General features: G+C 41.8%; 1 protein-coding gene across 2 annotated transcripts in view; it reads right to left on the bottom strand.

Moving 5' to 3' along the window:
* The window catches only part of LETM1 (leucine zipper and EF-hand containing transmembrane protein 1), an 88119-nt gene that overhangs the window by 42960 nt on the left and 29924 nt on the right, over window positions 1–15235 (bottom strand). For both annotated transcript variants that reach the window (XM_073610924.1, XM_073610925.1), the window contains exons 4-6: window positions 12755–12898; window positions 8973–9110; window positions 3–206 (exon numbers count right to left, since the gene is read on the bottom strand). In XM_073610924.1, coding sequence (XP_073467025.1) covers window positions 3–206; window positions 8973–9110; window positions 12755–12898 — 486 coding nt within the window. The remainder of the gene's footprint in view (window positions 1–2; window positions 207–8972; window positions 9111–12754; window positions 12899–15235) is intronic.

Raw genomic sequence — 15235 nt, 5'->3', positions numbered from 1 at the left:
ACCTTGTCATCGGCTTTAATGGATCGCAGCTTCATGGTGAGCTGGAAACGCAAAAAGTTGTTTGTCCCCATAGACTGGAGTTCTAGAAGTTTACACAGAGCTACAAGCTGTGGCCTAGTCAGGTTATCAAGAGTCAGTTCATCCTCAAACAGCTTGGAGAACCGCAGAATCTCTTCATTGCTTGGCCTTTCTCCAGAGCTACGGATCTACAGGAAACGAAAAAGGTATCAAGGTATGTCAGGATAGGGAGGTTACACATAATGTCTGAATGTAGATACATTTTACGTTTGTAGCATGGCAAGGAGGGAAGAACCTGAGGTCTATAATGCTGTCATATACTATTAAAGGTCAGCTCTACTGAAAATGGATTGTTGCCTTTCATAAAGTTAATCAGGTAGTTAGATAAATTAGGTGTCCAACCCTACTATAATCTGCAACAAGACTTGCGTGGAGTATCAATGTTACAAGTTCCATCACTTCTAAATTCCTACATAGAGTGTACCTGGGGTTTTCTGCATCTGTGTATCAGCAATCCACCCTCTCAGCTCCCTTTTATGTTACGGTGAAAGTAAAACCTAATTTATTGCTGTATGGTTAAAAGTTTATAATCTGGGGTGGGGTTAGTATTTGATCCCCTGCTGATTTTGTATGTTTGACCACTAACAGAGAAATGATCAGTCTATAATTTTTTTTTTTTTTAAATCTTTATTTAGGGAGTGCAGATTATACATAGAATTCAACAATACAGTATGACAGTTATCTGTTTCTGTAAATATTTTTCACACACAGCAAAGAAAAGAAAATCAATTATATATTAGTTTAACAGCAGGTATGGCAACATGACATTGTAGCTAACTATGTGACTCTCAAGGGGTCACTCCAGTCTATCCCTGTTGTCTGAGTAGTGCTCTGCCATCTTATGGTGAATTAAGTCTATGCATTGCGTTATATACAATTTATGGTGTTCAATCCTACGGGCATAGGGGTGGCACCAATGTGGGATACTGCAATCCGGGGTTTTTTTTGTTTTTAATTGTTTTGTTTTTCCCCTACCCCCTTCCTGCTGGGGAAAGGAGGCGAGGAACACTATTAGTGTCAAAAAAGGAAAAAGGGAATAGAAATGGGGGGAAACAGAAGTGGAAAAGTAAGAAGGAGGGAGGGGTAGGTATAGGGTTCTGGCGAGGCCGGCGGCCCGCGGTCCCGAAGCTTCCGGGAACAGACATCTATATGTACGAGTTATAGTCATCTGAGAAGCGGAACATATTCCAGTGTGTCCAACGGGTGCCATGTTCCTCCTCTTTTTCCCTGAGAGCAGCTGTGAGGCTCTCCATCTGCTGAATATCACAGACCCTGTTAAACCATTGTGTCACTGTTGGAGCGGACTGCTGCTTCCACATGCTGGGAATACACGCCCTAGCCGCATTCAGGAGGTGTTTCAGCAAAGATTTGCGGTACCGCTTACTAGACATCGGAGTCAGGTTTACCAGTGAGAGACCGAATAAAAAAAAAAAACAAAAAACAAAAAAACAAAAACACAACAGAAAAACGCATTTAAAAAAAAAATACAAATTGATTTGCATTTTAATGGGTGAAATAAATATTTGAGACCTTCAAGAAAACATGACTTAGTACTTGGTGGCAAAACCCTTGTTGGCAATCACAGAGGTCAGATGTTTCTTGTAGCAGGTTTGCACACATCTCACTCCTCTTTGCAAATCCTCTCCAAGCCATTAAGGTTTTGAGGCTGACATTTGGTAACTCGAACCTTCAGCTCCCTCCACATTTTCTATGGGAGTAAGGTCTGGACACTGGCTAGGCAACTCCAGGACCTTAACCACTTCCGGACAGGCTCACGCCGAGGTACACCGGCACTTTGAAGAGGGACATCGTTGTTATGGCAGCAGCTAGCTACCATAACACCGGTATCCTCTTCTTCAGTGAGCGGTCCGGTTTCAGATAAAAGTGGTCTCTGCGAAGCAAGATCACTTTCAATCAGTGGCAGAGGGAGGCCCCCTCCTCCCCTGCTGCTTACTGGAGCAGTCGTAGCGGCGGAGGCAATCGGTTCCTCTCCCTGGCTTGGTATGGAGACAAGTGAGGGGAGGTAGGCTCCTACATGTCTCCATACCTTTGCAGGGCAGAAGCTACGTCAAAACGTCACTTCCGCCCTTCGCTCTTAAAGCACCATATTTTATTTTTATTTTTTTTATTGCATTTTAGTGTACATAAGACATCTGAGGTCTTTTTGACCCAAGATCTCACATTTAAGAGGTCCTGTCATGCTTTATTTTCTATTACCAAGGGATATTTACATTCCTTGTAATAGGAATAAAAGTGACATTTTTTTTTTTTTTTTTAAACAAAAGAACCGTAAAAATAAATCGTAAAATAAGGAAAAAAAAAATTTTTTTTTAAATGTGCCCCGTCCCACCAAGCTCATGTGCAGAAGCGAATGCATACGTGAGCAGCGCCCGCATATGAAAACGGTGTTCAAACCACACGTGATCGGTAGAGCGAGAGCAATAATTCTAGCTCTAGACCTCCTCTAACTCAAAACATGCAACCTGTAGAATTTTTTAAACGTCGCCTATGGAGATTTTTAAGTGTAAAAGTTTGTCGCCATTCCACGAGTGGCCACAATTTTGAAGCGTGACATGTTGGGTGTCAATTTACTCAGGGTAACATTATCTTTCACAAGTTAAAAAAAAATAAAAATTAGGCTAACTTTACTGTTGTCTTATTTTAATTTAAAAAAGTGTATTTTTTTTTTTTTTTTTAAAGTGCGCTTGCAAGACCGCTGCACAAATACAGTGTGACAGAAAGTATTGAAACGACCGCCACTTTTTTCTGTAGTGTGCTAGGGGAAAAAAATTAAAATATATGTTTGGGGGATCCAAGTAATTTTCTAGCAAAAAAATGTTTTCAACTTGTAAACAAAAAATCTCAAAAAGAGGCTCGATCCTTAAGTGGTTAGTGTGCTTCTTCTTGAGCCACACCTTTGTTGCCATGGCTGTGTGTTTTGGGTCATTGTCATGCTGGAATACCCATCTATGACCCATTTTCAATGCCCTGGCTGAGGGAAGGAGGTTCTCACCCAAGATTTGACAGTACACGGCCCCGTCTATCGTCCCTTTGATGTGGTGGTTGTCCTGTCCCCTTAACAAAAAAAACGCCCCCAAGGCATGTTTCCACCTCCATGTTTGATGCTGGGGATGGTGTTCTTGGGGTCATAAGCAGCATTCCTCCTCCTCCAAAACAAGGAGAGTTGAGTTGATGCCAAAGAGCTCGATTTTGGTCTCATCTGACCACAACACTTTCACCCAATTCTCCTCTGAATCATTCAGATGTTCATTACCAAACTTCAGACAGGCCTGTACATGTGCTTTCTTGAGCAGGGGACCTTGCGGGTGCTGCAGGATTTCAGTCCTTCACGGCGTAGTGTGTTACTAATTGTTTTCTTGGTGACCATGGTCCCAGCTGTCTTGAGATCATGGACAAGATTCTCCCATGTTGTTCTGGGCCGATTCCTCACCGTTCTCAAGATCATTAAACTCCACAAGGTGAGATCTTGCATAGAGCCCCAGACTGAGGGAGATTCACAGTTATTTTGTGTTTCTTCCATTTGCGAATAATCGCACCAATTGTTGTCACCCTCTCACCAAGCTGCTTGGCGATGGTCTTGTAGCCCATTCCAGCCTTATGTAGGTCTACAATCTTGTCCCTGACATCCATGGATAGCTAATTGGTCTTGGCCATGGTGGAGAGATTGGAATCTGATTGATTGCTTCTGTGGACAGGTGTCTTTTATACAGCTAACAAGCTGAGATTAGGAGCACTCCCTTTAAAAGAGTGCTCCTAATCTCAACTCGTTACCTGTATAGAAGACATCTGGGAGCCAGAAATTTTGCCGACTGATAGTGGAATACTTATTTCACTCATGAAAATGCGAATCAATTTATAACTTTTGTGAAATGAATGGTTTTTCTGGATATTTTTGTTGTTATTCTGTCTCTCACTGTTAAAATAAACCTAACATTAAAATAATAAACTGATAATTTCTTTGTCAGTGGGCAAATGTACAAAATCAGCAGGGAATCAAATACTTTTTCCCCTCACTGTATCAGTGTCTGGTTAAAGCTTGTAGGAGGAGTTTTCACCCTCCTCTGACTGTCCTATGAGGCTGAATGACCCCTGAATTTGGCCCTGTGCTGATCACATGCACCCTCCCAAAATAAAAGAAGACAGGATCAAACAGTTTTTTTTACAAAATGTGGAGAATTAACCTCTTAAAGTTGAGTTCCACCCCCCCAAAAAAAAAATTAAAAAAAAAAAAATTGTGCTTTTTTTTTTTTTTTTTTTTTACACAACTCTAAATGCCTGTTGCTAGGGGGTGCCTCGTAGTCTGCCTCCTTCTGCGCCTGAGCTCCTGTCACTTCCCCTCGGCGCAGGAAGGGGGATCAGCCCTGCCCCTCCCTCTTGTCAATCATCTGGGACACATTACAGATCACAGCGCGCAGCCTGCTCATGCATGCGCAGTGGGTGCCTGGCTGTGAAGCCACAGCTGGGTGCCCACAGTTACAATGCCGGCGCCGCCGAGAGGAGGAGGAGACGAGCGGGGCTTCGATCCCCCCGCATCGGTGGACCCCGGGACAGGTAAGTGTCCGATTATTAAAAGTCAGCAGCTGCAGTATTTGTAGCTGCTGACTTTTTTTTTTTTTTTTTTTTTATAATGGGAACTCCTCTTTAAGTTCCACAGTGAGTATAACAAGCATGCTTTACTGCATATACAGACTGATTTTACTGTTGTGGGTTTAGTAACTTTAGCACTTTAACAAGGAGTGCTTCCATGACATATGGCTTTTAGAATACGCAGGTCTACAACAGTAGCAGGCTCACCTGCCTTGGAGCACTGGGTCCTTGGTTAAAATACCAACCAGGACACTACCTGCATTGAGTTTGCATGTTCTCCCTGTGCTTGCGTGGGTTTCCCCCAGGAACTCTTGTTTCCTCCCACTATCCAAAGACAAGCTGGTAGGGTCAATTGTATCCTGTCTAACTTGGCCATAGTATGTATATGTATGCATGTGAGATAGTGATCTTAGAGTGCAAGCTCCTTGAGGGCAGGGATTGAGGTGAATGTACAATATGTGAGGTACTGCATGAATTGTCAGTGTGATATAAATATCCAATTTATAAAATAAACCCTGGCACTGCTTTTCAACTTGAGTGCCTCTACGGAAATTAAAAAATACACATGGGCCCATAAGATAGTAGAGTTGTTTCCTAAGGTGACATTCCTGTTGCATGATGCTGTGCAGAGTGGAAGTCGGGCCCAACTTCTCACAGTGTGACAGGATGCGTATCTGACAAGCAGGTCTGCATGGGGGAGCATTCACCGATTGTTATGCCTGGCCACTGTCAAACATTGCCATAAATAATAAGTGTAACACTTATTACACTAGCGCTTGGAGTCGGGAAAGCTGAACTCTGTCTACCATAGTGCGTGGGCTAAAGAGTACTGTGCATAAGTCTGCTGAGGGAGGGGGCACATACGTCACCTCATAGTGGCATTGTTGCTGACTTCTAACTTTTTAGGAGCACATGCCAAAATTTTAGGAAAAAGTTGCCCAGGTCTTCTGCAGATATCAGGAACAGTACAGTAAGTCAGCATGCTATATGAGGACTAGAGAATGAAAGCTTCAAATCAGATTGTATTGTTCTACAGAAAATCAGCCTGTCAGTTTTTCTTCACACAGGTCGTGAAGTAAAGGATAAAAATGGATGCCAAGCAGCCAACTTGGCAATGGCAGCTCTCATATTACTGTCCTAACAAAAGAAAAAAAAACAAAAAAAAAAAACAAAAAAAAAAACAAACACACAACATAACCTAACATGTCTATAGGCAACTTTAGTTAATCACTTGAAGACCAGGCTTTTTCTGACACTTGTTTATAAGTTTAAATCAGTATTTTTTTTTTTTTTTACTAGAAAACTACTTAAAAAAAACCCTAGAGACCCTAGGGAATAAAAACGGCAATCGTTACAATTTTTTTAATGAAAAAAAAAAAAAAAAAAACACACACACACATGCAAACACAATATCTACCCCCATTTTTTTGTAAAATGTAAAAGGTGATGTTACGGCGAGTAAATGGATACCCAACATGTCAGGCATCTCACACCAACATGTCATGCAAAATTGTGCACGCTCATGGAATGGCAACAAAGTACGGTATTTAAAAATCTTCATAGGCGACGTTTTAAAACGCCTTTTTACAGGATACCCATTTAGAGTTAGAAGAGGTCTAGCGTTAAAATTATAGCTTTTGCTCTAGCGTTCGTGTAAATGAACACCATTTACATATGCATGAGTGACTTATGTAAGCGTTTGCTTCTGCACGTGAGCACGAAAAGGATGGGGGCGGGGGGGTTGGGGTGCTTAAATTTTTTTTATACTTAATTTATTTTGCTTTGTATTTTTTATTTTTACACTGTCCTTTTAAATTGTTTTTTTTTCATCACTTTTAGTCCTATAAGAAATTTAAAACACCTCTTGTAACAGAAATAAGGATGACAGGTCTTCTTTATGTAGAGATCTGGGATCAAAAAGACCCCAAATCTCTTCTTTAACTTTAAAACACAAAAGATTAAAAAAAAAAAAAAAAAATTTACTTCCAGCCTGGACAGGAAATGATGTCATGACGTCGCTCAGGTCCTCCAAGGCCATAAGAGTATCTATCCCTACCGCGACTTCGGAAAGCATTCCAGCGGCTCATAAGGTGCTTGGACCGCTTTAAATGACAAAGCCAGCCACAAGAAAAAAATAAATAAATAATTTTTTTTAAAAACACACACAGGGTTATGGCTAATATTTTCAGCCATAATTCCGATAAACCACTTGCAAACTGCAACGTATATATACATATTGCGGTCAGCAAGTGGTTGAAGCGATACTAAAAAGGACTTTTTTTTTTTAAATAATAAACATGTTATACTTACCTGCTCTGTGCAAAGGTTTTAGCACATTATGTTAAACTTGCCTTAAAACTAAGCCCTTTCAAGCACCAAAATGTCAGAGCTGCAGGAGCTTCCATCTTCCCCCCCGTCTACCTTCCGTGGTCGTGAACGCCGGCTGTGTGACTGGCTGGAGCTGTGATGACATCACTCCTGTGCATGCACATGGGAGCCGCAGTTCACGGCACAGGGCTCTGAAGGAACGGTCCCTGGGTGGCCATTCCTTCAGAGCGCATGCACCAGTGAAGTCACTGGCTGCATGTACAGTTTAGGATGCACGTTTAGGATATATTTGTACTACCTATAGGTAAGCCTTATTATAGGCTTACCTATAGGCACAGATCAACCAAGGGAGGTTACTCCCCTTCTGTGGTTAGTGGCTCTTGAAAATATTTTTTAAACAGGAAGCAAATAATTTTTAAAATAGCAGAACTTTCTTTCACAACAAAATGAATAAACAGAAAGTAAGACAAAATAAAAGATTAATGCGGCTGGTTTATGCAAGACTACTTGGAAGCCCGGCGTTCATTGTTAAGTCTACCTGGAAATCATTCATAATCTTAAGACGACACACGTAAAGGTTAAGCAGCTCTTATCGTCACTCCTCACATGCTTACAGTGCTCTGTGACCTCTGCTTTACTGAACTAGCAAAGAAATTGGATCCACTGAGACAAGAGTAGGCGGTAAAGGTTTATAACCTCTATATACAGTTGAATAATATAAAAAGGCCTTGTCACTCACTTAACATTAACTTAAAAATGCAGGTAAAAGCACAGAAAAATCAAGTATTTTAAAATGCTTAGTGTTTTTCCATTCCATTAAAACAAAAAAAATTAAAAATATTATTTACTTGCAATGTGCGTTTAAACTCGCCTGAAAATTTGACTATAGCCGCTAGCGATATTGACGGTCTTCTCCCGGCAGGGACGGCTTTACCTGCCTGTAGCGGGAGAAGACAATTGCCGATTCCCCTGTCAGCACTGTCTATGTTGGTGGGGGAATCGTGCAAACTTCTATCCTACAACCCGTGGTTGCAGGAAAGAAATTTGCACCGTGTATGGCCTGCCTAAAACGCCATACACACTATGATTTTCTGTAGCTTTTTGTCTTCAGATTTACCAAAACCATGTAGTGCAAGGGCCTGCCTGATTGTATACAAATTAAAACTCTTAAGGTTTGACCTCATATTATATGGTTTTGGTAAATCTGAAGACAAAATTCTGCAGAAAATCTAATAGTGTGTATGGGGTCTTAGAGTCAATTCCCTAGCACCGTCCCCCTCCCTCCCTTTTCATAACAGCACTCCCCCCTCCCCACAGAGCCCTACCTCACAAGACGGAAAGCATGCCAGCCCTGGACAACGGGCAGGACTTTTCGCGTTAAAGGTGCGTGATTGATTGCTGGGACTGCCCCAAATGTGTAGCAATCACTTCTTAACCTAAAAAGTCCCGCCCTTTGTCCAGAGCGCTGCACGTCTTGCGTGAAGAAGACAGGCAGTGTGGTGAGAGGGCAGTGCAGCGATCTATTCGAAAAAGGGACAGATCCGAGTGTGCCTTCCATGCTGTGAACGTAGCAGTGGCAGCTGTAATTCCAGCGAAAGGTGGTGGTTTTACCTAGTATTGACTCAGGGGGGCTGAATACAAATGCACGCCACACTTTTCACATTTATTTGTAAAAAATTTGGAAAACCATTTATCATTTTCCTTCCTCTTCACAATTATGAACTTTGTGCTGGTCTATCAGATAAAATACCAATACATTTACGTTTTTGGTTTTAACCTGACAAAATGTGGAAAATTTCAAGGGGCATGAATACTTTCAAGGCACTGTATATACACAGTACATATTCATCTCAACAAAACTGTACTGGCCTAAAGCCTCAACACTAGAAAACATTTTCTGCTGCAGTTATTGGGTTTGAAGTATTTCTACTTATCTCCCCCCTATAAAATATTCTCACCTTCTGGAAAAAAGAAGAAAACTCGATGGTCACATCGCCTTTGGCAGCTTTGTTCCGCAGTGCCATCTCCTCAATGGTATCCTGCAAGAACTTGGCCACTTCCAGCTTCACTCTCAGCTCCTTCTTCAATCGCTCATCCTGAGGGTAAAAACCATCAGTATTAGTACAAAAGCCTTCCAACTAATAAGAAGCTCATTAAATTGCATTAACAAGGACAGAAAAGCACATGTTCCGGAAAAAAAAAAAAGTAAATTGTAATAAGGCCTCATTCAAGAGATGTACTAAAGCATACACACGTGGAAGGCTGTGTTTACTCTCGTAGGTAGCCACAGGTATTCTGTGCATCCCCATGCAGGCAGTCCCATTGATGTCAATTAGGACACAGCGGCTGGACAGACAGATGCTGCTCCTAAGTTGACATCCATACTTGTGCACGGCCCCAAATGCACCCAGGGAGTGTGGTACAACTCAAAACATGCACCTTCGCATTCCTTCAGTTAAGCCCAAAAGGTTGATCAGGAAAACCTTTTTAGGTTAGAAAATGATGGAATAAAGTCAAAACTATTTTTCAGCTCTAGATAGATAAGGGAACCATTATAACCCAGTTAGTTCCTATTGCCATTTGAGTATGCCAAACAAGGAAGAAGAATCTCACCAAAAGTGAGAAGACATCCCCTCTCTGGCAGTTGTCAAGAGTACAGGTGTTCCCATTAAAAGCTTTACCCTCACCTCCTGTTCTTTGTAAATATAAAATGTTGGATTTCCCTTCACTTTTCTCTTTTGGTGACAACAGTCAGAAGGAAAAACAGTGAGGCTGAATTTACCCAACAGAAAAAGTAACAGCAATAAAAACCTAAAAGTTTCTAACCTTACACCTTTTCTACTCAAAATTAGTTGAGGGGAGTTTATGTTGGCGTTCCACTATTTCAGGGATATGCAATTAGCGGACCTCAAGCTGTTGCAAAACTACAAGTCCCATCATGCCTCTGCCTCTGGGTGTCAGGCTTGTGGCTGTCAGAATCTTGCTATGACTCATGGGACTTGTAGTTCTGCAACAGTTGGAGGTCCGCTAATTGCATATCCCTGCACTATTGGTAACTTAAGAATTGCATCAAATACTACAAATTATCAGATCGAGAAAAAATGCTTTACATTTTAGTTGAATGTCTTTCTCTGATATTTTTCATATCAAAAGCCTCAGGGAAAGATGCTGTAGACTCAAGACAGGTCTTCATGGAGAGGATGATGCCTAGTAGGTGAAATGCATAGAGGTCGGGTTGCTGTCTATTGCAGTGGATAACCAATGAGGTCACGTCCGGTTTTTGGTGGAACGCACGCCAGGCTCCATTAGGTAACTGCGGGGCGAACAGTTCCCTGTAGTGCAGTTCGGATTGGCAGCAGCATAGTGCATGCTAATTGAGCTGGTGCCAGTCTGGACAAATTTTAAAGTAAGCAGACTGTATGTAGAGGGTTTTTATGAATACATTTTATTAAACATTATTGCACGATAATCCTATTTGATCATTTTCTGGTACCTGGTGCTAACTGCTTGATGGGAGAACACCACTATTGAAGAAACTCAGATCATTAAACCTGATCCTATTGGTTTGATGAAAGCCTTGATTGGTCCTAGTGACCATGGGGCTCTGGTGAGTGTATTTATATATCTATATATCTATATCTATCTCACAATTTTAGTTTTTTTCAAGTATTTACCAAAACATATTCAAGCTATAGTTATATAATGGATATGGGCTGAAAGTGCACATTCAGGTTCAATTTGAGGGCATGTTTTTAAGAATAACCACCCCTATTTGAGAGACCAAAAGTAATTGGACAATTGAATCAAAAGCTGGTTCATGGCCAGGTGTGGGCTACTCCGTTATTTCTTCATCAATTAAGCATGTAAAAGATCTGGAGTTGATTCTAAGTGTGGTATTTGCATTTGGAATCTATTGCTGTTAACCAACATCATGTGTTCAAAGGAGCTGTCCATGCAAGTGAAACAGGCCATTGTAAGGCTTCAAAAATTAAACAAATCCATCAGAGAGATAGCAACAACATTAGGAGTGGCAAAATCAACAGTTTTTAATATTTTGAGGAAAGACGAACACACTCGTGAGCTCAGCAACTTGAAAAGGCCTGGACATCAACGGAAGACAACAGTGTGGATGATCGCAGGATCCTCTCTATGGTAAAAAAAAACCCATTCACAACATCCAGACAAGCGAAGGACATTTTCCAGGAGGTTGGCGTATCATTGTCAGTCTACAATCAAGAGAAGACTTCACAAGAGCAATATACAGAGGGCTTAACACAAGGTGAAAACCATTCATAAGTCCGAAGAATAGAAAAGCCAGAATAGACTTTGGCAAAAAATATCTAAAAAAGCCAGACCAGTTCTGGAAAAGCATTCTTTGGGTGGATGAAACCAAGATTAATCTGTACCAGAATGAAGGAAAAAAAAAAAAAAAAGTGTGGAGAAGGCTTGGAACAGCTCATGATCCAAAGCACACGTCACCTGTAAAACATGGTGGAGGCAGAGTGATGGCATGGGCATGCATGGCTTCCAGTAGCACTGGGTCATTGGTGTTTACTGATGATGTGGCAGAAGACAGAAGCAGCTGGATGAATTCTGCAGTGTTTAGAAATATACGGTCAGCCCAGATTCAGCCAAATGCAGCAAAGTCGATTGGACAGCGCTTCACAGTACAGATAGACAATGATCCAAAACACACTGCAAAAGCCATCCAGGAGCTTTTGAAGGAAAAGAAGTGGAATATTCTGCAATGGCCGAGTCAATCACCTGATCTCAACCAAATTGAGCATGCATTTCACTTGCTGAAGGCAAAACTAAAAAAAAAAAAAGCCAGAAAGACCCACAAAGAACTGAAGACAGCTGTTAGAGCCTGGCAAAGCATCAGAAAGGAGGAAACCCAGTCTTTGGTGATGTCCATGGGTTCCAGACTTCAGGCAGTCATTGCCAGTAAAGGATTCTTAAAATTTTTTAAATGAACATTTCATTATATTCATTTGTCCAATTACATTTGAGCCCCTGAAAATGGGGGGGGCTGTGTATAAAAAGGGTTGCAGTTCCTAAAATTTGTACCTAATATTTGTGTTCAACCTCTTGAATTAAAGCTGAAAGTCTGCACTTCAAGTTAAATTTGGATTGTTTCATTTTAACATTTTATTCTGGTGGCACACAGAGCCAAAAGTATGAAAATTGTGCCTGTGTCCAAATATATATGGACCTAACCGTATATTGTCAAACGTGGTGGAGCACCCCTTTGTTTTTGGGAGAAGAGCACTATCTAATTTTCCAGGATTTCTTTACACATAGTATGGTGGGTGGGCTATAAAGATTGATTGTACATCACAGTGGATTTTAATTTGGAATTGAAAATTTTTGGGACACATCAGATGTATATACACTTTGAAAAAAAAATGTTTTTATATCATTTTGTATGGTGTTTGTTTTACAAAGCAGTAGACAAGTATTACATGATCTGTATTTATTTTCATTTATTTTGCAAATGAATGTAATTTACTCACTTTTTTGATTTCAGTGGTCACATGCCATTACCAATATTGAGTTTTTTGAGCATGGTGTAGTCTACACATTTTTTCACATAAGAACAGCACCTGACTTTTGTTTAGGTTACTTAATGGAGAGGAGTAGCTCTCTTGTACATATGACAATATTTATTACAAAGTGATATTTTCTAATGAATGAGAACAGAGTCGATGCTGAATGGATAATTATGTTGGCTGTATCTCACCTTCTTAGAAGTGGTCTCAAATGTGGAAGGCAGCATTTCTGGAAACAGCTTCAGTGCAACTGGCAGAAGAAACTCCATGAAGGGGACAATGACGAAGACAAGGAAGGGGACCAGTCGGAAGAGGTCAGCGCATATCCTCAGGAACTGCAAGACATGAGCCACGTTACAGAGAGGTACAAGTCCATGACAATGATAAAACAAAAGGGCTTCACTTTACATTGCATCAGTCCTCATTAATATGTCGCTTTTAGCATGCTTGTGGATTTCTAATTTGTAGAATGGCAATCAGCTTTATTAACCCCTCCCCAGCAACACATACCTATCCCTTACTCCCCCCTGCCACTTGTATTGTTTTTGGATTTAGATATCTTTTTAAGCTCTGACTGGGCAGGGTAAGAGCCATTTCCACACAAAGCAATGGCCTTATGATTATCTCCAGTCTAATGCCCCAGGCGGAGGATTTTTTTTTTTACTGGCGCTGGAGCTCAAGCCTAATACAAGACGGACATATTTTATATTTTCCTGCACCAAAAATTTACCTACTTAATGCTCAGTGGAACTAAAAAACGAGCTTTAAAAGCGGTAGCATCCAAAAAAAAAAAATAATTGGGCCACGGGCAGTTTAGGTCAATGTGCTAGTATACATCACATATTAGCACATTATGACAGACTTACCTGAAAACTAAGCCCTCCAGCGGCGCGCTGTCACCACTAAAGGTGCTTCCATCTTCACCCAGTCTTTGCGGGTTAGTGGGCTTCGGCTATCTGATTGGCCGAGCTAGTAATGACATCACTCATGTGTCAGAGTCGCCGTTTATGGCACAGGTTTGCCGTTCCTTCAGAGCACGTGCGCCGACGACATCCGTAAAAGTAAACGGTGAAACGTAGAGAAGATATTTACAGTACCTATAAGTAAGCCTTATTATATGCTTACCTATAGTTAAAAATCATACCATGGGAGTTTACTCCCACTTCAATTATTAAAAAGAGAAGTATGGCATCCCCCCCCCCCCTTTAGGCCTCATGTACACTGGACTTTTTTGGCTTCAGATGTTTTTTTTCTACAGTCAAACTCCCCATCATGTTATCCTATGTATCCATGCACACATAGGCTGTTATCAACTATTTTTGGCTGGGGCGTTTTTTTGGCTTTAAAGAAATCCCCCAAAACTGGTGGGTTCTAAGAGGAGTTTTCTCAGCTGTAAAAACGCTCAAACATCAAACGCTGATAAACACTCAAAAACATGGCTCACTAGCGTTTTTGATCCATTGAAAAAAAAAAAATTTCGCTAACGCGGAAAAACGCTAAACAAGCTAATATACGCTAAAAAACGCTATTGCAAAAACGTTGAAACTCACTGGAAAGCTACTGCCATTTTTAGAACATTATTTTAATGTCTAGTGTGCATGAGGTCTAAGGGCTCTTTCACAGTGAACACCCGCTTGCTCAGCGGGGATCGATCCGCCGATCCCCGCTGAGCAGGAAGAGGACAGGTCCTATGGGGGAATCGGATGATGACGGACCGTAGTGTCCATCGTCACCCGATTCGATAACGGATGGAAAAGTAGGGTTTTCCTCCGTTACACTTTTCAGATTGGAGCGGGTCGGATGTCAGTGGACATGTCACCGCTGACATCCGACGCTCCATAGGGATACATGTATGTCCGTTTTTCATCCGAAAACGGAAGGATGAAAAATGGACATACGGACTCCCCGTGTGAAAGAGCCCTAATACTTACCTTGGTGGATGTAGCATGGGTCCGATGCTGCATCTGTCCCCTGGCGCCTCTGCACTGAGAACCGAGCGATTGAACACCACCAATGGCTCAGTTCTCACAGATCTCTGTGCAGAGAGCTGCTGACTGTCAATCAGCAGCTCTCTACTCTGCCTGCCGCCACCCCCCCCCCCCAACGTTCACTTTAGTGCTGGACTGTGGAGGGGTGGGGAGCAGCCGTCTCAGGCTCTCTGCAGCTCACTGAGAGGCTGAGACAGGCATCAGTTCAGGCACCTGGCGGATCCAGACTGTCGCAATGACGTGGTGCCTGGACTGATCTCTGTGACGTCAGCAGAGAGCGGACTTCAGAAAACGGGTCACAGGAGAGCAAAACTAATTGCACTCATGTGACCCATAGGAGAAGCCCAGGCTGGACTTCTCCTTTAAGAAGAAATAATTTGTTTCAAATCAGTGGCTGGATGGCAAGGTACATGTGTGTGGGCGGCGGCGGGGGGGGGGGGGACACAGGCATCAGACACTCAGTAGTTTTAAATGCTGAGCCGTCTGATATGGCACCAGACAGCTGGCATCTTGTTACAGTCTGGCAGCCAGAAGTGCTTACTGCAGAAAGCAATGAGGTTGTATTTCATCTCATCTACTGTGTGCAGACATGTCGGATGAGTGCTACAACAGCAAAACAAAGGCGTATGCATTAGATTCAAGGCTCCAGGATCGTCATGTACGTCTAAATTGTGCCAGTGAGTC

The sequence above is a fragment of the Aquarana catesbeiana genome, linkage group LG01, assembly GCF_042186555.1.
Source record: "Aquarana catesbeiana isolate 2022-GZ linkage group LG01, ASM4218655v1, whole genome shotgun sequence".
NCBI lineage: Eukaryota > Metazoa > Chordata > Amphibia > Anura > Ranidae > Aquarana > Aquarana catesbeiana.
The sequence above is the reverse complement of the archived record's forward strand: the minus strand, read 5'-3'. Positions and strand labels throughout refer to the sequence as shown.